The sequence below is a fragment of the Anabrus simplex genome, chromosome 1, assembly GCF_040414725.1.
Source record: "Anabrus simplex isolate iqAnaSimp1 chromosome 1, ASM4041472v1, whole genome shotgun sequence".
In the NCBI taxonomy this organism is placed as follows: Eukaryota; Metazoa; Arthropoda; class Insecta; order Orthoptera; family Tettigoniidae; genus Anabrus; species Anabrus simplex.
Genome location: NC_090265.1, coordinates 1,101,256,322 through 1,101,283,872, shown reverse-complemented (window position 1 = coordinate 1,101,283,872; position 27,551 = coordinate 1,101,256,322). Strand labels below are relative to the sequence as shown.

General features: G+C 36.7%; 1 protein-coding gene and 1 non-coding gene across 11 annotated transcripts in view; one reads left to right on the top strand and one right to left on the bottom strand.

The window, feature by feature from the left end:
• Positions 1-27,551, top strand: part of LOC136858058 (band 7 protein AGAP004871) — a 493,935-nt gene that overhangs the window by 398,037 nt on the left and 68,347 nt on the right. For 9 of the 10 annotated variants that reach the window (XM_067137306.2, XM_067137302.2, XM_067137307.2 and 6 more), the window contains 3 exons: positions 2,614-2,714; positions 8,171-8,326; positions 25,022-25,119. In XM_067137306.2, coding sequence (XP_066993407.1) covers positions 2,614-2,714; positions 8,171-8,326; positions 25,022-25,119 — 355 coding nt within the window. Of the gene's footprint in view, positions 1-2,613; positions 2,715-8,170; positions 8,327-16,189; positions 16,288-25,021; positions 25,120-27,551 lie in introns of all 10 variants that reach the window. The other variant, XM_067137301.2, reaches the window with a different exon arrangement.
• TRNAL-CAA (transfer RNA leucine (anticodon CAA)) lies at positions 12,995-13,071 on the bottom strand. The gene has a single exon. It is a non-coding gene; the product is annotated as a tRNA-Leu (tRNA).

The following is a 27,551-nucleotide window of genomic DNA, read 5'->3' as shown; positions in this document are numbered from 1 at the left end:
GTAAAGTCATAATGACTTTCTTCTTGGACTGCAGGGGCCCTCTGCTTGTCGACTTCCTCGAGTGTGAAACCACAATCAGTGCACAGCGCAATGAAGACACTTATCATAATTTATAAGTTTCATTTCCGTATTGATTGTAGCTACAACATAAGATTTATTCTGAAGCCTCCTCCTTCAGAATAAATCTTATGATGAAGACACTTTGCAGAAACTGCGACGCATCATAAAGTCAAAATGCCCTGGAATGCTGTCAGACAGAGTCATTCTGTTGCATGATAATGGTTTCCCTCATACTTACAATCTGGCAAAGGCTACGCTTCAGTGATTTGGTTGGGAAACACTTCAACATCCTCGGTTCAGACTGGATCTTTCACCTTGTGATTTTCACATTTTTGGTGACCTGAAGAAAAACGTTCCTGGACGTTGGTTTCATTTGGACGAGGAAGTGGAAGAGTGGGTGCGGTTGTGGATCCGTCAGTGACCTAACTCTTTCTGGAATTGATCGTCTAGTCTCCCAGTGAGATCAATGTAACACTTTTGGTAATTACTTTTGAATAAAACCATTCCATGATCACGTTGTAGTAAGTGTTCAGTTTTCATTTTGACTGCCCATTATACATTGTGTGGAAGCAGAAACGGGAAGAAATTAAGTGACAATGAAGGTAACTTTTCAGTAACAGCAGAATCAGTAGCTTCACATTTTTACCTCTTCTCTACTAATCCTACAATATTCATCACTGCTGGGGATGTTCTTAAAATTAAACAAAAGGGATTCCATCTTAGAGTCCCTCTGGATCAGTGGTTCTCAAACTGTGGTACATGTAACCCTGCCTTTAGCGGTATGCTTGACACTTTTAGTGGGGTACGCAAGATTTCGGGGGAAAATGAAGAAAAATTGATAAATGGAATAAAATAAGAAGAAAGATAAATAAAGGCAAATTGAAGTATATATGGAGCTATGCTTTGCTTGAAAGTTTCACCTGGACTACGACACATCAGAAAACATCCATCCCATTGAAATTTTGTTGGTTCGTAATGTCTGAATTCCAGAATTTAGATTGAAAATTTGTCATCCTTCATTATTAATTTAATATTGAGGATAAAATATAGCATTTTGTAAAGCTTTCATACAAACAGGGTATCCTGTGTTACTTTAATATCATTGTATTATACTTGATACAGACACAAAATCTTAAATTTTTGTGATGTGTTATACAGATATATTTGATATTACAATCTTGTCTCATTTATGATGTGTATTTAAAACAGTGGTTTATAATCAATAAAAAATGTTTGATTAGGCAATTATTTAGTTAGTTCTGGAAAAATAATACAAAGAACATTTGGTTCACAGAGATCATGAATGATTTAGAAGAATTACATTTATCAATGCTCCAAATTGAAGGCAGTGAAGATAAGAGGATAATAAGGAATATAATCTTAAGATTCAAACTCATCACATTTGAACAAAGGAAGTGCACCATTACTGACAACCAAAGGGCAGCCAGGTCCGACAGGATGAAGTTTTGGGAGCGGAAGAAGCTGAAAAGCGGACTCTATTTAATACTATCAGACTTTACTGTATATGACTGACTGAAATGCTCCACTGGGGGCATAAACTATGTTAAAAAAATGTAGGCAGCTGCTCATATTTTTTAAACCTGTCATTTAGGGATTTTTTTTTTTTTTTTTTTTTTTTTTTTGTAGAGGTACATTGAACTTTTAGCCGTGAGTGATGGGTACAATCTCACAATAGTTTGAGGACCTCTGCTGTAGATCATCTTTTCATCAAATGCAAAGATGTACTTTCTTCTGAAGACATGTAGACTTAGCGATGAAAATTTTAAGAACCACTAATTTTGTAAAGTAAATGGCAATGTATTTGAAATGCTAAAAGTCACTAATTAAAATAAAAATGTTGAAAAATCACTTTGAAAATTCCAAGGTGCCTTACTTAATGATGATAGTCGTTTAATGTTTCTCTGCTAAAGAAAAGACTCTAGTATCATTCCAGTCCCATGAAAAAAAGTCTCATATTTCCTTAAGACTGGCATTCTGTAAAATAATTGTAATTTTACTGATTACTTGTTGAGAAACTAATTTGTAATTGTGTAAAATATATCTCAGGTTATGGTAATGTAATTCAGCCCAATTACTTTTCTCTTGTACTCTTCCCATCACTGGTGAGAGCAGGTCTGACCATTTTGCATCTGATAAGATTGTTATCTTTCATTCGACTATTTACCATCACGAGTTATGCCGAGGACAACAACCATGTAGTTACGCCCTTTAAAGTTAAGTCATCATAATTTATCATCAACACTTATCTAATTGCTATCGAATAGGTCTAGTTAATAATAATAATAATAATAATAATAATAATAATAATAATAATAATAATAATAATGTTGTTCAGCTAAGTAGGCCTATTTACTGTCACTGTTCTTTCATAAAACTACATTACTTATCAAAATTCAAACTACAAGTTCTATTTGTTAATCAGTTCTAACTTCTAATTTTGTTGTTTTCCTCTGTTCCAAAAAACGTTGCTGGATATGTGAGAGTATTTGCATGTTTTGTTTGTAACATCACTTGTTATTTTGTGTGTTCTAGCGGACCAAGAGCCGATGGGATGTATAGAAATTGTTGCAACAGTTGGGTCGATTGTTCTGCTCATCCTGACCTTCCCATTCTCCATCTTCCTTAGTTATAAGGTAAGTTCTCTATTTGCTATCGAATACGTCTAGTGAATAATAATAATAATAATAATAATAATAATAATAATAATAATAATAATAATAATAATAATAATAATAATTTATTATTATTAGATGGTTTCATTCTGGTACCATATTTTTGTGAGTGTACCGTAATGGTAATGGTTTTCTTTTTAATTTTCGTTTTCACTATAGCCCACCAATTTTTTAACAGATTCATGTCAGGGCTGTTAATCAGGCCGATCAAGTATTTTAACATGTCGCTTTCTTTTCCCTATTGCATGGTGCTTCATGCTGCATGAGAATCCACTAATTTGAGTGGTCTTTGATCCAACACTTATAAATACTGGTCGTGCCTCATTGTACCCTCCACAAAGTATAGTCTTCCAGTTCCATGCAATTTAATGCACTCCATGCCATTGCGGAAGTTGGATGTTTCTCCAGTTTGTTAGATGTATTCTTGGTGGAATTCCTGGTTTACCCTCCGCAGGACATACAGGATGGATTCTTCAGCAATGAAAAAGATGGATTCATCACTAAAGTACACCTGAACCAGAAGTGAAGTATTTAGTACACACAATTACGCTGTGCTTCATGATAATTAATGATATTTTTGAAGTGATTGTATTTTCCACTTCAAATTTTTAAAAAGAGGCATTATTGCATTGGTAAATTTGGAGATGTTATAGTCATAGAAATTACTGAAGAACTGTGTAAGATAGTACTTTGCCTTTCAACCTTTAACACTCCAATCTTTTAAAGAATCATTCCATTGAACCCTCTCAACTGGGATTGTGGTCATGATCTTGGCTTTTCTTTTTAGTCTCCTGCATGACATAGTCATCTTCCAACTGTTGCAGGAGATATTTCTACCTCACAGTCTTCCACCTGCTGGTTGCTTGCTCATTAGATATTGCAGGATTAGCAAGTTTTCTTTTGAATCTTGCTATTAACTTTGGCCGCCTGCCACATTTTCCAGTGTGGATTGGCTGGTATACACGACCACCATCATCGCTTTTCTTGATATTACTCACGGCTTGCTGATAAATACAGAATCTTGCAGCTGTATGCAGTTGTGTAACTCCCTTCTTCCAGTAAGGCCTTAGAAATGCCAATTTTTCTTAGTGAGAGGTTCCTCTTCTTCACCATAATCTAAAAATTTTGTTAGCTTGGAGTAATCAGAGTTCAAAACACAAATCCTGCTAAAGAAATATTATTAACTATTGCAAATGTGTGCAACATAGCTGTATAACATCATACTATACATATTTCAAGCCCGCCTGCTGGCCACGATCGTTAAGGCATTAAAGTCTAAACGGTCTGACACCGTGATTAGCCGGTTGAGTCCCATTGGTCAAAAAATTTCACAATAAGAATGTTGTCTGGGAGTGTAGGAGAGGTAGTGGTACACTCTAATCACTAGATTGCGTGCCAAAAGCCTGGATTAAATTCCAAACCTCTCCGCAGTGCTCATATGGAGCGAGGGCACATGACACTGTTGATGGTGATTCTTCTGTCGGATGGGGACGTTAAGCCTTTGGCAAACCCCCTGGTGCTATTCGACAGGAGTAGGCTATGTGCTGGCACCGGGTTTCAGCCTCTCCCTTCCTACTATCATATATCACATCATTCATTTCATCTCATTAAATCCTCTGATGAGGTTGATGTCAGGAAGGGCATCTGGTCATAAAAACCCGCCATAACAGATTCATCTCACCTCATACCCGAACCCGTAGAGAAACAGGACAAGGGTTGGGCAAACAATATTTCAACTCAAAAATGGATCAGATATCTGCACAAACTTTATGTTAGCATTAGCGTATGACACATGGGCTCAACAGGTGAAGATAAACAGTTGCAGTACACAATCAGTATTGCCACTATTTGCATCCAATATTGTCAAAATAAGTAATACATTTACTGCATAGCATCCCTGAAGACCTATCTTGAGTCATGACTAATTTATCAATATGCTTAAAGCTTATTGATAAGAAGAAACAGGGGAATTCAGTCTTTTACCATAATAATTTGCACACCTCTGCGTGTGCGCGTGCGCACGCGCGCACGCGCGTGCGTGCATGCGTGAGGGGGGTAAATGTATTGTTTTACACCTTATTTTTTGTACATCTGGGCATGGTTCACATTTCACTTTTGAAGTTGGTGATGTCTAACTAGTGTCTTGTTCCACCATTTGGTAGCAGCACACGCACAGGGGCCAACAAATGCACTCACCATAGCCATTTCATAACAACACTGTCAGCGTAGGAGCAGACAACATGGAAAGCAACTGTCAGGGACAGCGCTATACGACTTGGTTCCTATGGAAGGAAGGCGTGACCACTGCAGAAATTAATTGGCGCTTGGTTGCAGTCTGTGGAGAACATGCGCCGTCATGAAAAACAGTTTACAACTGGGTGGAAGGTTGGAAAACAGGGCGCACATCGGTGGACAAGGGAGCCAGTTCTGGAGGGAATGTGACAGTGTCAACACCAGCCAACTTTGCTCAGGTCGAACAGGCCATCCATGGAACCAAATGCATCACATTTAAGGAAATAGAGGCAGTCACGGGAATTATCCGAAACATCCTGCAGCGGATCGTGCACGGCCACTTACAGTTGGGGAAGGTGTCATCCACGTGGGTACCTAGACTCTTGTCTGCAGACGAAAAGCAGAGGCATGTGGACGTGTGCAGAGAACTTTTGCAATGCCATGATCAAGATCTAGCCGACTTCATGGCTAGGCTTGTGACTGGTGATGATGAGACATGGCTCTATTACCATGAGCCACAAACGAAACAACAATCGATGCAGTGGAAGCATAGGGGCAGTCCACTGCCAAAGAAATGTTGAACAGTGATTATCACCTCTTAGGGAACATGAAGAAACCTCTGCGTGGTCGCTTTTTTTTGGATTTTGCAGAACTGGACACAGCTGTCAAGGCATGGGTACGCAGCACTCCGAAAGAATGGTTTCAGGAAAGTCTGGAGAGACTGACACATCGATGGCAAAAGTGCATACAGGTACAAGGAGGTTATGTTGAGAAGGTGGACGTAACAACTGATGTGTAATGTACTTCATTTGGGTAGAAAAAAATAAAGTGTAAAACAATATAGTACGCCCTTCGTATGTAAAGTATGTAAGTATGAATGTGTGCGTGCATGTGTGTGTGCGTGCGTACCCTGGAATGCTTTTGTCGCTTGCATGCTTCAGTACTGTGAAACATTGCTTCTTCCGACAGCAGTTAACTGGAAATTTTTGTTCTGTTTCTGTGTGCAAAATGTAATTCCTCTACTGTGTAGCAGATGTGTCAATGTTTTTCAGCTCACACAATGGCTAGTCAGTTGCAATATTGTTGCATTTCACTTCATCCTATTCAGAAGTTATGTTATGTTTTTTACTTTATGCTTGAGTAAATTTTGCTTTCTTCATGATATGCTGAACTGATTTCCTAAAGTATCTTTTCAAGGCCAAGAAGTTGTTATGGAATCCTATGTACAATATACACTCAAGGACATGTACTGTACATGTCCTATAGTTAGTCAACAAGCAAGGAAGCAGTTAGGACTGTGATGGGAAGATTTTCCAGCATAGAAGTTTCCACTCTTTGAGAACTGACTTGCTGCATACTAAGAAGTAAATCTTTATTTCCAGTTGGTAAGAAGGTCAGATAGCCCAATATTTGTACGTATTGACTATGGTCTACTTTTGACCATAGCATCAGAATCTTGAGGACATCAGAAATACCTGTCCTGAATTTTCCAAATCCAAGAATTGATGTTGCCAACAAATTTGGGTGCTGACGGAAAGGTGTATGAAAGTCGTTGAAAATGACATCCTTTATTTTCATGTTGAATAATTATTCAACCAAAGTCGTATTTAGATGTAAAGACCCTTCATCCAACCTAATAGCAGTATGTTAACACTGACGTTGGGCATATCTGAGCTTTGAGAAAGCTTCTCATGATGGCTAGAGAAATAGTATGCAGAGTTCTCCAACTCATTCCTATTTTAAAACATGATATTTTCTATTTACTTTGTCAAGATTGATCCCAAAGCTTAGAATTTGTTCATTTTTCTAGGCCTCTTACTGGGAGCCCTTGGGTTCGATTTCTGCTGAGGTTAGGGATTTTTACCTGCATTTGAGGGCCGGTTTGAGGTACACTTAGCCGGTCCATGAGAACATAGAGTAGTTATTTGATGGTAAGGATAGTGGCCTCGGTCTAGAAAGCCACGAATAATGGCCAAGAGGATTTTCTGCACAGGCCATACATCACTCACATAGTCTGCAAGCCTTCAGCCTTCAGAGCTCTAACGCCATAGGTTTTTATTTTTGTCCAAGTGTTAGATTCTAATACTTCATTTTCTTGCCAAAGTGACTATATGTGAAAATTCTATGTTCTGTAGTGGATCTATGAAATGATTTGATAGCAATCACACACAGCAGATATGTAGAGTAAATTTAATTTCTGATTCACAACATGCCTCATATGGAGGGAGATCATGGAATTCCGGTCAGAAGTGCTTTAAAAGGGAAGAAGGCACTGTACGTACAAATCTGAATTGTAAAAATTGATAAAAGTACTACCTTTAAGCATGATGACAAGAAATCACAAGGAATTTCTGTGTAATTTTGGGAGTTGTTACATTTGATGATAATTTTATAGTCACAGTAAAAGGAAAATGTGGTTGTCTCAGTAACTCTAGTTTTTTAAATCATTTTACATTCCTTGTTCACAGATCTCTGACTATTTTCTGGTTTTCCAGTATGAACTATTGGAACACAAATGTAAAGAGTTCTTGCTTATGTAAGTGACAACAATAGTATTTAAACTTCAGAAATGACTAAACATGTTATTCAGCATCTGTCTTAGCATTTTTAATTCTGCACTATTCCTCCTGACTTTCCAAAAAAAAAATACTGGCACTCCAATGTTTCATTTATTTACTTTTAAAAACAGTAGTAAAAATTAATTTCCTGGTTAATTTTTATTGTCAATTTATAATTAACATCGGCATTGAGGTATTTGACCTATTTTGAGTATGAAGATTAATCATTTTGTAAACTTCAATTCTGCATTATGATCCCACAATTAGGCAAAAGATAGGGATAGGAAAGGGCTAAGAGTGTGAAGGAAGTGGCCGTGACCTTAATTAACCTGGTGTGAAAATGGGAAACCACGGAAAACCATATTCAGGATTGCCAATAGTGGGGTTCGAACCCACTACCTCCCAAATGCAAACTCACAGCTGCGCGAGCCAAACCGCATGGCCACTTGCTTGGTAAGATTCCATTTTCCTAACATTCATTTAACTAAACTGGTAAATGCATTCCAAAAATTTTGAAAATTAGGTAACTATTATGTTCCTAAAATAATGTAAGTTATATAATTTAATTTATATTTTCCTGGTGAACAGGAAGTCTTAAGTCGGGTTGTGTGATATTTTCGTTACCAGGTGGTTCAGGAGTATGAACGCGCTGTGATCTTCCGTCTTGGTCGTTTGCGTCAGGGAGGTGCACGTGGACCTGGGATCTTTTTCATCCTTCCCTGCATTGACACATACTGCAAGGTGGATCTGCGCACAGTATCATTTGATGTCCCACCACAGGAGGTGAGTACAGGTCTGGAACATACACTATATCCTAGCTTTGAGTACTGACGAGGATATTTCAGTGTAATGCAGACAGCTGCCAGCTGATGAGTAACCAGTGGTAATGCATAAGGTAAGGCACCAACAAGTGACAAATCAGGTCATAAATAAAAAGACAAGAATATGAAAAGGATCATATAATCGAATAAAAATGACATGTCAATAAGGGAAGAGCGAGAAATAGTATGAGGAAACAAGGGAAAAAGAATAAGAGGACAAGGACAGTCTATAAATCTTCATACACTGCTATCTTCAACTAGATAGGCTCTCCCCTTATTGATCCCAATTCTACTATATCTGTTTCTTCTTCGGGCCCACACAAGCCCATTTCTGCTTCCCAGCTTAGGTTAGACATTGGTACTCATTGAGTTTTATTTTTATCCTGAGGTTTTTTGGGCTGTTATGTATCTTATTCACAGCTTTCAGAAACAAATATTGTTATCGTTTCTCTCCTATTAGAAACATTTTTTCATCCATGAGATAAAATTTACCTTACGTAAAGGAATGTTCCATCCTTCTATCTAATAGAACCTTCAGCACTGAATTATAGTCAGTGTACGATATCTAGTACTCATTGAATAGTAGATACAGTAATTCCTTAATAATTATTGCTGAAATAATAGTTGATTTCTTCCAATTGCAGTCATCATTAGAAAATGAAATACAATGATGCAAACTGGTAGGATGAACTAAACCTGAAATTAACACTTCAGTTGCCCTAGTAGAGTGAAGTCAGAAGATTTACAGTTTGCTACAAAGATCATGCAGAATTATTATTATTATTATTATTATTATTATTATTATTATTATTATTATTATTATTATTATTATTATTATTATTATTATTATTATTATTATTATTGTTGTTGTTGTTGTTGTTGTTGTTGTTGTTGTTGTTGTTGTTGTTGTTGTTGTTGTTGTTGTTGTTGTTGTTGTTGTTGTTGTTGTTGTTGTTGTTGTTGTTGTTGTTGTTGTTGAAACTAAAATGCTGGATGTTTTGGTAATCCAGTCAAACTTTGATAGCTCAAAGTGCGTGTGGAGGCTGAAAATACTTCCATTTATCAAAATTTGAAGTATATAAAACTGTGCATACTACTTCAGCTTCACAAAAATATTTTAAATGTAGGTTATCGATATTTACTTCCTAATTTTTGTCACTCATGCCATTATCTTTTTCTACAACTCCAATTTTAATATTATTAGATATCATCATATTAAAGATCGGTATTTGTAAAACCAGTTTCATTATGCCGTTATAAGGAACATTCTCATATTAGGATACAATTTAATATTTTTGAAAATAAGTTTGTCATTTTCCTTTGCAGTTTTGTCTGCAACACTGTACTCTGTATGAATTTCACTAGAAAATTAATCGAACCTGTTGTATACAAGAAGCAAACAATATACGAGTATAACACAACTAAATAGTTTATTTTAGTGAGATCTTTCACAAAATACATAGAAATAAATTGTCTGTCGACTTGCTTCTTATTTGGAGCACGCTAAGGGTTATAATGAGTAGGCTTGATGTGGAATTGAAAACTACATACACTTATACAAGTTCGCACTACTATATACAAAATGATCTGCACTGATAATGAAGAGTGTCACGCATATATAAATGTCTCTGATAGCTGATGGCTATCTAATGTCTTGAAAGGCTTGCTGGAATGTAATACAAGTCTTTTCTGAGTAGCAGAATGCTAGAAGTGGGGCGAAGCTACCAGGAAGGACGAAATAGGGAGGCGGTAGTGAGTCCAGAGGTGAGACCTCCCGATCCAAGTTCAGTCCGCCTATTCAGCCCACATTTTTAAGAGGGGTACCTCCGTGTCTGACTTATGGCGTAGAGCTGATCACTAGACACAGCTGACTGCAGCTGCGAGGCGGAAGACACTACAACAGAACCAACCATGTCCTTACCAACTGATGACTGTCCTTGAACAGAGCTGTGAAAAGGTGAAAAAGCCAGGGTTCAAGTAACCCAGCAGTTCAGAAACTTCCCTGTACTATAAACAGCCTTCTGAGGGTTGTGAAGCAGCCTAAAGTTGGATTTTAAGCTGCTTTAGTATGCAACTACTCAAGGTTGTGAAAAGTGTAGTACCATTAAGATACTATGGCATGCAGGTAGACAACACACTGTTTAAGGAGACTACTTAGTTTTGGGTTCCTGCTATAAGAACTAGTTTTATTAGGGGATAGTGAGTATGCATAAGCATAATGTTCTGCATAATTTCTAGTTACAGAAACATATTTTACATTTGGGCTTGAAATATCCTTCGAGATGTCAAAAAATTTCAGTAAATGATCTTGGAGTTATAGAAGATACATAATATGTAGAATACTGTATGTAAGATTCCATTGGGAAACAAACATTTCTTTGAGATATCTGAAATTTGGGATATAGGTGTTTGAAAAGTTTGACTGTATTTACGACATTACTTCAGGACAAATTTTAACAACGTGAACGTGATTGGAAAGTACCAAAAACATCCAATATAGCCATCTGAAAATACTCCAATAAGGTGATTTGTTCACTATAAAGACTGTAGTGAAATTGTTAACTTTAATTGTAAAAAAATGATCATCTGCAAGCTATAAGTTAAAAAACAAAAATGTTTAATATCACTTCAACTTCACATTATCTTACAGTTGTTACATGGGCAGTTCAGAAGTGACGATGATGTTGAACATCGTTTCAATTGCTATAGATTTTAAGATATGCTGGGGTGTCATAATGTTGTTCCTTCTGCTGGCAGTCAATGACATAACTTATAGAAATTCAGCTATGTGAACTCAAATTTGGCACCTCCTGCAGCTAAGTTTTTGATAGGAGTCTGCTGGCACAAGCTCAGTGACAAATATTTTTGAAGTGCAATTAGGCAATAGGGTATGGAGCTTTTGACTGTAGGGGTTGAAGGCTGCCAAAGTAAGGTATTCTTGATGTTAGTGAATTTAATGTAGACTGATGTTTGCCAGAATTCGGGTGAAGGAAGAGGTCAATGTCGAGGTGATGTTGATGATGGAGACGTGTCCTGACACGAGTCAACGCAGTAATGAAAAGAGAAAAATTTTAATGACCTAAAAATATTAAAGGTATGCAATTATGACCAAGAAAGCATTCAAACATGGCCCATAAAGACAAAAATATGACCTTAGAGATTAATTAATTAATTTATATTAATGGGATCTTTAATTAATTAATTAATTCATTCATTCATTCATTCATTCATTCATTCATTCATTCATTCATTCATTCACATATACCTAACTGGTTACATATTATTTCTATCATCTTTCAGAAAGTTCTTTGTTCCATGTTGTCTTTAACTATAGCAAGTTGTATATCCTAAAAAAAAAAAACTAAAAAAAACAGCAATCGGTGACAAAGTACTTGGCTGTTGTCTGATCAGCAAATTATTTATTAAAATGAGAATAAGATAACCATACCTCTCATTAGTTTCCACTGTCAGTGAAATTACACTGGATAATCACATCACATGCTGTTGTGGGAGCAAATTTGAATAAAGTTATTTCATTCAGGGAAAATTCTGGTTCAAAATCCTCAAATTTTGCTTTGTGTCTGCAAAGAATGTTACTTATCCTGCAAAGCATAGAATAACCTACATTAGACAACACCACCCTTTGCACTAATTGTATCAGCCACTTCACCTTTTGCTCACTTTAGATCATCCTCAGTTTGTTTTACAATTTCCAGTGGATCACAAAGTGCAGTTTCAAGAAGAGTGCTTGATCTTAATATTCTGCCAAAGTCTGATGATATGTTACTGTGTGTCAAGTTTCTGACCAAGCTCTAAGAAGGTATAAAATCTTGCACAGTTTTAATACATGACAAATATGAAGAATCAAACACTTGAATTATCCTTTCAAAGGAGTAATCATTTTTGCAGTAATATTGAGTAGCATCAAGCCATGTCTCCTAGCGAGTAAGAATAGGTTTCTTTCATCTTCTGTACTCAAAGTGGAATTTTCGGGAATATTTTCTTTCCATTAGAAATTAGCCTGTCTACATCGGGGTAGTTACTTCGAACCACCTCTGCTACTCTAGGCAAACCATGTGTGAGAACGTAACATGGATCATTTTGGGATAATGCAGTTTAAGTCCATTCCATGTCGTGGTCATGTATGGGGTGGCATCAGTTTACAAACAGTAGAATGTTTTCCTTCCTTACACCATCTCACCAGAGTAGCTTCATCATCAAACAGCAATTCAGTGGCAGAATGATTTACTTTCTCCAGGACTTCACATGTTGGAAGAAAAACTTCACCAGGCTGGTCCTCTTTCATTACACCAATAATAATATTAACTATGTATCTCCCGTCTAAGTTGTTTAGATTGTTTTGTCCATTGAAACTCATACGTATTTTATTGTTGAGAAGTGTAGATCTTAGCTTCTTTAATACACCTTCTTATCAAGAGGATATATACTTTTTTGTAAGCGTTGATTCATTAGGAATTGGATGATACTGTTCTTCTCGAAGAAGTATCTTTACTTTGAATATTGAATTTTCACGACCGCATTGTAATCGAAACAGACTTTCAACGTATTAGGTCGTGTTACGTACATTTAGTACGTGTTGAAAAGTTGTAAGTACAGAACAAAAATGGCCAGCCGGACACCAGTGGGATCCGAACCCACAACCTCCCGATTTTGCGTCAGTTGCTCTACCAATTGAGCTATGGTGGCCTAAGCCATCTTTATTCTGTTGGAAAGGATCTGAGCTACAGGTCTGGCACTGCTGCTAGCACACTGTAGAGTGCGTTTAAGTCGCCCGTTGTGGGGCATATCAATGAATATTGAATTTTCACGACCGCATTGTAATCGAAACAGACTTTCAACGTATTAGGTCATGTTACGTACATTTAGTATGTGTTGAAGAGATGTTAAGTACAGAACAGAACTAAATGTACACGACCTAATACATTGAAAGTCTGTTTCGATTACAATGCGGTCGTGAAAATTCAATATTCATTGACATGCCCCACAACGGGCGACTTAAGCGCACTCTACAGTGTGCTAGCAGCAGTGCCAGACCTGTAGCTCAGATCCTTTCCAACTGAATAAAGATGGCCTAGGCCACCATAGCTCAATTGGTAGAGCAACCGACGCGAAATCAGGAGGTTGTGGGTTCGGATCCCACTGATGTCCGGCTGGCCATTTTTGTTCTGTACTTAACATCTCTTCAACACGTACTAAATGTACGTAACATGACCTAATACGTTGAAAGTCTGTTTCGATTACTATGCGGTCGTGAAAATTCAATATTCATTGACATATCCCACAACGGGCGACTTAAATGCACTCTACAGTGTGCTAGCAGCAGTGCCAGACCTGTAGCTCAGATCCTTTCCAACAGAACAAAGATGGCCTAGGCCACCATAGCTCAATTGGTAGAGCAACCGACGCAAAATTGGGGGGTTGTGGGTTTGGATCCCACTGGTGTCCAGCTGGCCATTTTGTTCTGTACTTAACATCTCTTCAACACATACTAAATGTACGTAACATGACCTAATACGTTGAAAGTCTGTTTCGATTACAATGCGGTCGTGAAAATTCAATATTCATTGACATGCCCCACAACGGGCAACTTAAAACGCTCTCTACAGTGTGCTAGCAGCAGTGCCAGACCTGTAGCTCAGATCCTTTCCAACAGAACAAAGATGGCCTAGGCCACCATAGCTCAATTGGTAGAGCAACCGATGCGAAATCGGGAGGTTGTGGGTTTGGATCCCACTGGTGTCCGGCTGGCCATTTTTGTTCTGTACTTAACATCTCTTCAATATGTACTAAATGTACATAACACGACCTAATACGTTGAAATCTGTTTCGATATCTTTACTTTCTTTATATGCCGTAAATATTGGAAGCAACTCTCATCAAGCAGAGGTCTTTACAAAATTCCAAAGTGTTGTCTAATGAGACTATGCTGTATTTGAAGAAGCTCCCTCGAAAATCAGAGATGCATTTTGTGGCAGAAAATATTGTTAAACACCATTAATGCCTACCAGTATTGCAGTGTTGTTGCACATTAAAATGCTTTTGAGCTGATACCTTAACTTCACAGAGTTTACACTACCAACCACCACAGAAACACGCAATAGTGATTATAGTCTTCTGTATAAGGTTGGTGTCAGGAAGGGAATCCGGCTGTAAAACAGGGCCAAATCCACATGTGCCTCACAGTTCACACCCGCGACCTCACAGGTGTGGGAAAAGTGGTAGAAGAAGAAGAAAAAAAAGAAGAAGAAGAAGTATTTTAGCATATTCTGTAACTTCCATCTGTACCATCTGCTGACTGGTTTGATTCTGGAAACATGCACACATAATAAGCTGAATTACCTTTGTATAAAAATGATATCCATCATACACAAAAAATGTCAGTATTTTAAATTTGATCACTAGAATCTTGTCATTACAAAAAAAAGATTTATTGATGAACAAGTAATTCTCTTTGTGAGACTATACTTTTTATAGTTTAGGTGGGTATAGTTAAATGTTGAAAAATAGATTCCCTAATGCTTTCCCTGTACGTTAAGACTGGCTACGTGAATGGGGCAGATTTTCAAGTGCTTGGAATTATTTCATTGTTCTCCATTAAAGAAAACTGATCTAGTGAGTCACAGTCTATATCTCATTATATTTTATAGGAATACACAAGTTTTATTTGCCTATAATCAACAATATAAACTTCATCCAAAGGAGTACTATAGGGACATGCTGGATATATCTGGATCCATACACCAGAGATCATGAAATATGTAAGCTGTAATGAGTACCTAGTCCAAGTCAGGTCATCAAAGAGAATTAAAGAAATTTTAAATAAGTGCCTCAAACAACGACATTTACTTGACATTTTAAAGTGAGAGATTCAATTGATCCAGTTGATCAAAGCCACACAGGTTGGAAATGCAGTGTTCAGTTTAGTTCTTCTCTTCACCTGTGCATTTTTCATATTGTATCTGAGTAAAGTAGTGTACCAAAGCCAATCATTTCATCCTCCCTTGTCACCACTTTTATAAAACACATTGACTCTCCTTGCTAGGGCCAATCATCTAGATGTTAGGCCCCTTAAACAACAAGTATAACTCTCCTTGCTTCAGTAATTTCTGCCATTGAGTCCCTCCATCTTATTCTTGGTCGCTCTCAACCGTAACTAAATTGTTTCCTCATTTAATCTGTGGATGTAGCTATTTCTAATGAGTTCATCAAATTGATATATTTTGAGAATGTGTAATTTATATTTCAGATTTTCCATGTATATGCAGTCATACAGAAAAAGCCTCTAGAGAGGAAACTCGTTCTCTGGTATAAAAATGAGTCGCTCAGGAATCCTTTGTTTCAAGTATTTTGATGCAGAAATGAACACAAAATATATTTTTATAGGTTGCCATTAGTTGGAAATTATGATATTAATGTGAAAATTGCTGGGATATTGGAACTTGCTTGTTTTCAGTCTCCAAACAATAGTTTGGGTTATCACTTTATAAAGGAGAGATGTAATCAAATTTTCTTTTTCTTTTATCAATTCACAAGATCAACAAGTACAAGAATATCAAAATGTGCACACTAATTTTCTCTCTAGAGATCACCTATGAACATTCAAATAAGGGAAGAAAATTTATGCTCTTAAATACATAAACTACCATAATTACATAGAATTCTTTTGGATGTTTGATAATAAATTTAGAAACATTTTGTCTGCCATTATTCATGTCCTTTACTAAATTATAATCCTGTATTTATTGTACTCATAAAGATTATTGGCATTAGGGTTGTGTTGTTGTAGACAGTTTGTATGATTTAGGTGCTGTCGCGAGATTCTGTCACTGTCAACGTGGATGCCGTCGTGTTCTATCGTGTCAACAGCCCCACCATGGCTACCAACAATGTGGAAGATTACAGGTACCAGCTATAGCACTGGTCTCGGCTGTCAATGAATGTTTTTTCTCTGCATTTTTTGTTCCTTGCACATGCTAGCTTTTAATCATTTTGCTGTAGGAATAATTCTGGTCTGTATCATCTGCTGTGCCCAAAACCGTACAACCTACTATTAATGGTGCAAACCATTAATTTTGATTGAAAGCATTACAGTGGCAACATTGTTGGATATATGAAATTAATTTTATAGTAGTAGAGTATTTTAGTGTAAATCTGAGTTATTTGCTGTGATATCAACAGTCACATAAATCTGCAATATGAAGTACACATTATAATAACAAACATTTTATAAATGTTTGGTATGTTACTCCACATTGTCTGTATTTGATGGATTCAGTGCAGCTCCATTGTTCATTTTCTGTTTTTGTTTCTCGGGGAAGTTAAAAGATTTTCCCAGAGTACCCTTTTAGTCAACTATTAAGTTAACAGTAGAAGCTTGATTTATCCAACACTCTTTTAACTGTCATTTTATTAGCCATCAAGGTCAGTTAACTACTTACTGGACTGGCATGCATATACTTTCACAAAACACACCATGAATCACATCCCACTACATTGTGCCTCCCCCAACTGCAATTTTTATAGTCTGTTACATACACTCTGTGTTAATAGTGCTTTGTAGCATTTCTTTTGCATTATTATAGATACATTTGTGAACAACATAATTATGTAATATTGAAATTGAATTATCACAGATAATTGAAATAAGTAAATATGATGAGGCAAAATGCTATGATTATTGGTTCAGTTTATGGAATAGGTAGAATGACAATAAATAATGTAATGCATAATAGTGATAAAATTAAAAGCAGTTGTCAGAAATGGAAATGACTAATGATAAAGCTGAAGAGCACACATTTTGGGGGTTGTAGTAAGGATGTAAAGGAGAGGGCATATAAGTCTCTAGTATGACCCCCAACTAGAGTATGGTTCCAGTGTATGGGACCTTCACCAGGATTACTTGATTTGAGAACTGGAAAAAATCCAAAGAAAAGCAGCTCGATTTGTTCTGCATGATTTCCCACGAAAGAGTAGCGTTACAAAAATGTTGCAAAGTTTGGGCTGGGAAGATTTGGGAGAAAGGAGATGAGCTGCTCGATTAAGCGGTATGTTCCGAGCTGTCGGTGGAGAGATGGGGTGGAATGACATTAGTAGACGAATAAGTTTGAGTGGTTTCTTTAAAAGTAGAAAAGATCGCAATATGAAAATAAAGTTGGGATTCAAGAGGATCATCATACTGGGGCAAATATTTGTTTATAGGAAGGGGAGTTAGAAATTGGAATAACTTACCAAGGGGGATGTTCAATAAATTTCCATTTTCTTTGCAGTCATTTTAAGAAAAGGCTAGGAAAATAACAGATAAGGAATCTGCCACCTGGGTGACTGCCCTAAATGTAGATCAGTGGTGATTGATTGATTGATTGATTGATTGATTGATTGATTGATTTAATTAATTAATTAATTAATTAATTAATTAATTAATTAATTAAAAGACTGGGTTTCAAGACTCAAGATATCTTGTAACAATTTCACCTGCTTGTTATTTTCAGTTAGCGAGTTTGAATAGCGCGAAAACCTCATTAACAGATTTCAAATACATGATATGAAGCATTTATATGGCATCATTGAATGTGCCACACTTGCTGATGTACTTTTATACAGTATGTCAAAAAAAGCTTGCTGTAATAGCATCATACATTTGTCTTTGACATTTATGGAGATAGCCATACTGTTTAAGTCAGGTCATTGTGCTCTAAAATAGATTCTAGAATGAGTGATCGACCAGATGGTTGTTGGTTAAATGTGGAGAGAAATTCCTTTTCCCCTCTTAGTGAAGAATTTTGTTGATGTTCTGTTGAATATTTTGTCAGTACATTACTCTGTCAATCGTATTATGTGAAACATAACGACTCAAGTTCTTCTGTCTGCTTTGTTTTGTAAATGCTCTGTTTGTTTGCTTATCAGCACAGTTTCCTCATTTATGTACAAAGAAAATACACACTCATATTGCTAGCGTGGGAAATTCTCTTTAAGCACCAGTACCACTTTCAAATGTTGCAAGTTTTGCTAATATGTTTTTATTTCTTTTTCAGCATGTACAATATATTTAATCATACTTGTAACTTTTGCATAGTTCTATACCACCATACCTTTGTTTCATTTTGTTTTTGTTCTGTATTTAGATGCAGTTCCTACTTCCAAGAAGTGTACTGTGTAGCTGAATGCATGATTTTACTTTTTTCTTCCATCATGTTGAGTTAAGCTTGTAGTACATATCACCTTGAGCAAGTTATGTAGTTTAATTCTGGATTGTCCTCTTTTTAATATGTTAATAATTCATTGTCTTAACAATTTGTTTTGTTGAGATAATCTTTGTCAGTATTAATGATATGTAATTCACATTTATACAAATTCTCAAGACAGTAATGAAACTTGTATGTTAGAATATTTGAATATTTGAGAATGTCTTATCTTACATCTCATTCATTGAGCTTGAACTGATCCCTCATGTTTAAGCCCTACTGTTGGAATTCAAGGACCAATTGAGGTAAATAGTCATTCATAGGAAGGGTAATTAGATATTAGAATTCACGTAGCTATCAGCTTGCATTCAGGAGACAGTGGGTTTGAACCCCACTGTTGGCAGCCCTGAAGATGGTTTTCCATGTTTTCCCATTTTCACACCAGGCCAATCCTGGGGCTATACATTAATTAAGGCCATGGCTGCTTCCTTCCCACTCCTAGCCCTTTCCTGTCCCATCATCACCATAAGACCTATCTGTGTCGTTGCAACGTAAAGCAACTGGTAAAAAAAGAAAAAAGAGGTTAGAATAATTTATCATGGGAGATATCTGGTAATTTCCAGTGTCTTTGAAGTCATTTAAGAAAAGATTAGGAACACAAAATAGGATGAACACAGTGATGGGTCGCTGTAGGAAGAAGGATAAGACAAGGACAGACATTAAATCACAAAAGGATTAGGACAGTCTCCACATCATTACACACTGCAGTTTTCGAATGGTTAGGATTTCTCTTCGTCAATGCCTGCTTCTTCTACTTCATCTCTTCTCAGGCCCAATGAGCTGGTTTCTGATTCCCAGTTTCATCAGGAGGGCAGGCATTAACACTCATTGAGGAACCATCTTGACAGATCTTCACTCTTGATGCAGGAAGTGTAGGATAAAAAGAAAGCTGGATAAATATAGGAAGTGGAAGAAAACATAAAGATGTATACAGGTGGTAAAAGATCAGGACAAAATTTTTGATGGGGAATCTGCCACCTGGGCAACAGCCTTAAATGCAGATTAGTGGTGAATTGGTTGATTGATTGATTGATTGGTTGATTGATTGATTGATTGATTGATTGATTGATTGATTGATTGATTGATTGATTGATTCATCACCCACCTTAAAGTTACTTTAAGCTTTGACTAGTAACAGTACCAAACTAATCAGTTTTTTCTCTGGGTCAGTCCTAGTTAACATACAGGTACTTCCGTCACAATATCTCACATTTATCATCATCATCATCATCATCATCATCATCATCATCATCATCATCACCACCACCACAATAATAATCATCATCATAACATAGTTCAGAATATGTGGGTTCTGGTTAATGCAGTACAGAAGAAATTTAAGGGAGTGGAGATTATTATCAGTGGGATACTAACTGGAAGGTATTACAGGATTTAAATGAGACTATGGAATGAGTATGTGGGAAACTGAGAGTGATATTTGTAGTTCTTAATGAGTGGGTAGGAGCTAGGGATCAATGCTCAGTTGGCCTTCACTTGAACCACAGTGGTACTTGTAAGTTAGTTGGTTTGTTTAGAAGGGTTACAGGGAGGTGTATACAGGGAAATGGGGTGGGATAGGGAGCGGTGATAAGGGTACAGGAAACTGGAAGTCTTGTAGGGATGACATAAAGATGTTAGTAGTAAACTGTAGAAGAATTGTAAGAAAACAAATAGAATTCAGTAATTTAATAGATATATGTTTACCAAATATTGTAATAGGAGTTGAATCATACCTGAGAAGTGTTATGAATGCAGAAATTTTCTCCTAGAACTGAATTGTTTATCATAGAGATAGGGTAGATTTGAAAGAAAAAGCAGTATTTATTGTGGTGAAAGAAAGAATTTATAAGCTATGAAAAAGTTAAGGATGAGAAATATGAGATTCTAGGTGGAAGGCTCATCTCTAAAGATAACAGGCAACTTGATGTTTTTGGGATGTGCAGACCTGGAAAGGGTGACGCTGATGCAGAATTATTTGATAAGACAATCAGCTGTGTGGGAGACAATGCTGAAAGGAATTTGATTGTATTGGGTGATCTAAATTTAAACTGGGACAGTAATGAGAATGACAGAAAGCATGCCCAACAAATTGTAAACAAGTTAATCTGGGAAATGACAGCTGAATCAGAAATTGATAGAACAAACTAAAGGGAAGAATGTTATATATATAGTGCTGATAAAACCAGATGAACTCTATAGAGAAACTGAAGTGATAGATGGTATAAGTGATCAGAAAGTGTTGTTCGATGCAGTTAAAAATAAGTGTGATAGAAAGGAAGTTTGTAAAAGTAGGAGTATTGGGTAGTAGCGTATGGTTGATAAGGAAGGCATGAGGGAGTGTTAATTATTATCGGTGCAAAATGGTAAATGAAAATATAAACAGCATATGGGATGTGTTTAAGGCGATTGTTGAGGAGTGTGAAAATGGGTATGTACCTTTAAAAGTGGTAAGGAATGGCTAAGATCCACTATATTATAACAGAGATTTACACTTTCTACACTGCTCATTTTAGTTGTGCTTGGTATGAGGATACTGGAGTTTTTTTTTTCTTTTGGCTATAATAAGGTTTTACTAAAAGATTTTGAAATTAATCACTACCATATGCTTCTTTTTATCTTAATGACTAAGCTTACCGGACAAAAAATTAGGCACCCTAGTGTGCATGCACAGATGGATTGTTAAGCCTGTACAGATGGTGCAGCGAACGAGTCCCATGCTCAACCGCACACACGCTACCTCCACATGAGCATAAGGCAGTAGTGATCAGTGAGAAACTGATGTTTCAAGCGGGCAGTGTACATCAGTATGGCTGTAAGAATATGATAGAGTGGCAAAAAGAGACAATCGTGTTTGACCCTGCCCATGGCCATACGGCGTGTGAAGTTGCTGGATTTGTTGGTGTTTCGCAGCGGACTGTTCAACGTGTCTACAGGCAGCATTGTACTACTTGTAGCCACGAATCACAACATCATAATTTTGATTGTATTGATTGGGTGGACCATTAAACCTAACACTAGTTCTTAATTTAAACTCTATCAATACGAATCTATATAGTGAATTTCGTAAATTGTTGGAATTGTGGTTGGAAAAAGATCCTGACAGAAGGGGACCAGAGGCATATTTCACGCAAAATCGGTTCCAAACCCTACAGGAATTGCTGCATTCAGTGAATGAAGGTCCATCCCAAACTGTTAGTAAGACAACATTGCGACAGGAACACCATGCAATTAACATTTGGATTGGTCGCCTCATAAGAGGCCATTGCTCACACAGGCACATAAAGCTACATGTTTTCAATAGTGTAGAAATCATCACACATGGACAGTAGCTGACTGGTGGAATGTAATGTGGTGATCTACACTAAATTAATTTGATGTTTTGCTTTAGATTTTAATTAGTCATACACTAGTTTCCCATAGATTTTATTCCATTGTTCTTTTAATATTTAGTGCTAATACATGAGCATAAGGCAGTAGTGATCAGTGAGAAACTGATGTTTCAAGCGGGCAGTGTACATCAATATGGGTGTAAGAATATGATAGAGTGGCAAAAAGAGACAATCGTGTTTAACCCTGCCCATGGCCATACGGCATGTGAAGTTGCTGTTCAACTGATGGCATTAGCTGAAGATGTCGAATAATTGGACGAAACATGTACAGTACTAGTACTTGCAGTAAGATAATAATTTTATCTGAATATATGATGTATTGAATTGGTGGAACTTTTACATTTGCATTTATACATGTTTAGTGACGTCAATACAGAACCGAAGTGAAATTTTTTATATATAATGTGGTCTGACAAATAACATTTTTTTGCCTGTATTCCAATTACAAGATATTAGTAGAATCATTCTATATTGATGGTTTTCACTTTACAAAGGAAATTCAATATGTCCTCCTATTCAGTACATACACATCTCCATCATTAGATAGAGTAATAATAGTCAAACATGTTTCAACTCGTTTGAACCATCTTCAGTGAAAAAAGGTTAAAGTTTTTACATAATTGATGCTAAAAATGTGTTAAAACATAATAAAGAAAAGAATGGAAAACAAAGGAGACATGAAGGAATTAAAACAATTCAATATATACAACTCCATCAGTAGATGGAGTAATAATCAACTTGTTTGAGCGATCTTCAATAAAAAAAAAAGTTAAAGTTTTTACATAATTGATGCTAAAAATGTGTTAAAACATAATGAAGAAAAGAATGAAAACAAATGAGACATGACTGAAACAAACACTATGTGATCATGGCGAGGTTGTGGACCTCTTAGTCTAAAACTTGTAGTGTGTTATAATTAAAAAACGAGGACAAAATCACTGTGCTAAAATTCAGAATGACAGTCTGTCTCCATTGAGTCATCATCACAAATAGTTAAGAGGGGAGTGAAAAACTTGAGAAACTAAATTTGAGAAGAAACAAGTACCGTGTAAAATGTATGTGACACTTAGTGGAAACCGCCAATGAAGTTCAAATTTATTAAATAGTTGCACTCTCGAAAGGCCTGACCTTCTCAAATTTAACGGTCCCGTTTTTTCATTGAAGACGGCTCAAATGTGTTGATTATTACTCCATCTAATGATGAAGATGTTGTATATATTGAATTGTTTTAATTCCGTCATGTCTCTTTTGTTTTTCATTCTTTTCTTTATTATGTTTTAACACATTTTTTAGCATCAATTAAGTCAAAAAACATTAACCCTTTTTTCACTGAAGATGGCTCAAACAAGTTGAAACATGTTTGACTATTATTACTCCATCTAATGATGGAGATGTGTATGTACTGAATAGAAGGACATATTAAATTTCCTTTGTAAAGTGTATTCCAATGACGCATGTCGTCGAGTGCGCTGAAGGTCAAACGAAGCATTTTATCCCGGATATGTGAAAGGTCAGCTTGAAGCCGGAGGTGGGTCTGTGATGTTTTGGGGGTGTTTTTCGTATCATGGATTGGACCCGTTCACTGAGGTGACTACTAACATGAACCAGCAATTTATTTAAACATTCTGGATAATTCAGTGTTGCCTTTCATTCAAAATCTGCATGATGAGTGTGCTATTGATACCCCGATTTTTCAAGATGACAACAGCAAAGCTCATCAGGCAATACGCATATGTGACTGTTTTAACGAACATTTCCCCACCCTATTACATCTCGATTGGCCTTCAAAATTACCTGGCTTGAACCCCATTGAAAATCAGTGGGACATGTTGGAACAGCAGGTAAAACGCCGACATCATCATCCCCGCAGTTTGGTGGAATTGCATGATCAAATCCTCAGCAAGTGACTTAACCTGGATACGATGAACTAGCACAACCTTGTGGACTTACTTCCTAACTAAATCCAGGCAGTTATCAAGTTCAGGGGCGAAGTTACACGGAATGAAATGATGCTTGTAATGATTTCTCCAGGGGTTACTAATTTTTTGTCCAGTGAGCTTATCTTTCCTCTTAACAATGAGGTATTTTATCTTTAAATATATTATTAGGAACTTTCTCAAAATAATTTTTGAAGAAGTGTACTTATCAAAAATAAAAACTTTTATCATTGTATGCACTGGAAAAGATGAGAAATAGGAAAATAATTTGTATTACATAGTAAAGGTATCGGAAAAATTCAAATACACTGCCAAATTTAATCATTTTCATCACTGGACAACTTCCTGGCAGCTATCTTACTCATGGAGCTCTCCCTGACAGCGACCAATTACCTCAATTACTATGTTGATGTATTATGTAAGCTATGAGGCTTCCTAATCATATATTGTAGTGTATATTTATTTTATTACTCTTCATGTGTGTTTATCTTAAATTTTTAAAATTTTGAATTTAACTATATGGAATTTTGCTTATCCGGACGACCCATAGTACCAATTCGTCTGGATAATCGATTTCCTACTGTACGGTACTTTTAAAGTATTATGAACAGAATGTGAACCTCATGGAACAGTAAGAAATATAAAATAATAATTAACATAGTAGCACCCTTGGAGCTTATTTTCAAGTTTATTTATATATTTAATAGAATGTTAAGGGAGACATCTCACAAGCGATTAAATAATTACACCCTATCTCTTGACAGATTGTTTCTATCTGTCTTACTTTGTCCATCCATTAAGTGATCACTACTTATTTCCTGAAAATTAGACATTAGATCCATAACATATATACATGCTTAGTACAGCTAGTGACTTATTTTAGTCCTCTGACACTATACCAGATAATTGTTTTGAAATAAGATACAGGTAACCACTGTCATATAGAAATCTTCCATGCTCCACTGTTATACTGATGGTTATGAACAATATAAAGGTAGAACTTGCTCAAGGTTGATGTTGCCTGCCTCACTGTCTGATGCATGAGTGTTGAGTGTTGTGTGGTGTGCAGGTCCTCACTCGAGACTCGGTGACAGTCACTGTGGATGCTGTCGTGTACTACCGTATTAGCCACCCGCTCAAAGCCATCACAAGGATCAGCAACTATAGGTGAGACCAACATACTAGCATGACCAATGGCATGGCTTATGTTTATGTAGTGCTGTCATTGCCTGGCTTCATTCAGCCATCTGGAGAGTAAATGTTTAACACCTGAGGCTGTTTATAATGGAGCAGATTTTTTTAATGGTACAGCATATATATTTCACTTTAAAGAAAAGTCTGCTGTTGCATGTGATTACCATACTAATCAGTAACATTCACTTTTATTCATAAGGAGAAAGTATTAACATACCTTACAAGAGATTAGTTCCCAGAATGTATACAACTTGTAGATCATTGTGTTTGCCTGTATATTGAAAGACATCTACAAACAGCAAACTCACTGAATCTCCTGGCTGGAGAGAAGGCGTTACCTTCTAGTTGGCCCGCCCCTCCCCTTTGGGGAGGTCTAGGTCGTGACGCTACACAAACAGTGCTATATTAGACATGATTTCTGTTTTATTTTTTGAAAGAGACAAACTTCAGGGAAGCTGAAGACTGCTTCACTTCCTCCAAAGTGAACATTGACTGATCATGACTATTCAAATAAAATTAGAAGAATGTCTCTTTCACATGGTATAAACCTAAAAGTTATCTTGTCTATGATCCTGGGCCATGAAAGCATCAGTATTATAGTAACTCCAGAATAACTGCATGCTATGTAGACCCTCAGGTACTAGATAGAAAGATTTTAATATATGTTTACTCTTGGAACACTGTTCTGAGAAATGTCTTAAGAAAATACAGTAACTTCTCTTGGAAAGATGAAAGAACTGAAAACTATCCTAGGGGCTAAAATCCAAATCTTCCAATTTCCTGACAGGTACATTCCACCAAGAAACAGCTGTTTCACATCAGAGGATTAAAAGGTGATTCTTTCATACATCAAACTTGCTAATTGTATCAATTAGTACACCCATCAGAAAAAAGATGATTCAGTATCTCTCTCTTGAACCTTCCATGATCTGTTGAATTGAAAAATATTGTTCACTTTTGATCAGGGTCAGCCATTCTTTGCAGTTCCTTCTAACTTCTTTTTTCCACAGCATACCCCTCACACTTTGGTAAAAGCTATTTGCTTGTTGTACTCTCTTTCCAGTCCCCTCAGTAACAGTGAAACCTCTCTAAATGGCTACCTTCACAAAGCAGTCACCTCAGTAAACAGCTATTTTTTTCTGGAGCCAATTAATTTTTCCATAAAGCCTGTGTTAATATTCCTTTCTTTAAATGGTTACCTCACACTGCAGTCAGTGGCCAGACACATTCACTAAATAAGTAATGAAACTACTGGTCATACATAACCACTCCAAATACGTACTTTGTTCATCCCTGAGACAGACACACTGTAATAAAGTTCACCTTATTCACATCTGGCCATCCAACAGAAATTGTTCATCAACTGCAACAAAGAATGGGATGGTGTGACTAAACAAACTCAATAAAGATGTTTTTTGGTTGGAATAATGTTTGAATAGGATGTACACTAATGGAAATGGAAAGTATTTCACCATGAAGTATCACTGATATTTATCAAACTTTGTGGAGATGTTTATCACATAATAGGTATTAAATGATTAAACTTTCATTCCATTCAGAACTGTCCATCATCTTCATTATTATGAGGTATGACCCCCACAGGCACGAATACACTATTGTATTTGGCATGATATGGAAGCAAACAGCCTCCAAATGTCATCTTGAGGGATTTCTTGCCATGCCTGAAATACATGCTGTGTTCGTTCATGAAGATTGCTGGCTGGAGGCTGGTATGACCATATTTAATAATAATTTCATTATGGTCTGTATTGAATCAAGATTTACAATGCTTATTGAAGATAAAAGGTTTCCACCTATTCAATACATTGACATGGTATGACCATATATGTCTTTCTATCACATCCAAGACGTGCTCTATAGGTGACAAATCAGGGGTCCGGGCAGACAGTCAAGGATCCGTACATTTCTCAAGGTGTTTCTTGTGTGAAGTGAACTGCAGTGTGGACTCTTGCATTGTCCTGCTGGTATATGTCATTTGGTACCCTCGTCATGAAGTGTATAGCAACAGGGTTTATCGTTCTTGCCACATACTGGCGAGCATTTAGTCTCCCTTGAACAAGTACCAAATCCGTCCTGTTGTCATGTCCAATAGCTCCCCACACCATGATTCCAGGAGTTGGAGAGGTATGCTCCTCATTAATCATTGCTTCCTGTAAGCCATCACCAGGTTGTCTACGGACATGTTCACATCGATCTGACTGCCAAACTGAATCAAGACTCTTCGCTGAACACCACAGAATGCCACTCAATGTCCCAGTTGACTCTGGCTCTACACCATGCAAGTCTCCATTGTCTGTAGTTTGGTGTCAGTGGTAAACAATGCATGGCAACTCGAGATCTCAACCCAGCTTCCAGTAATCTGTTCCCGATGGTTCATGGTGACA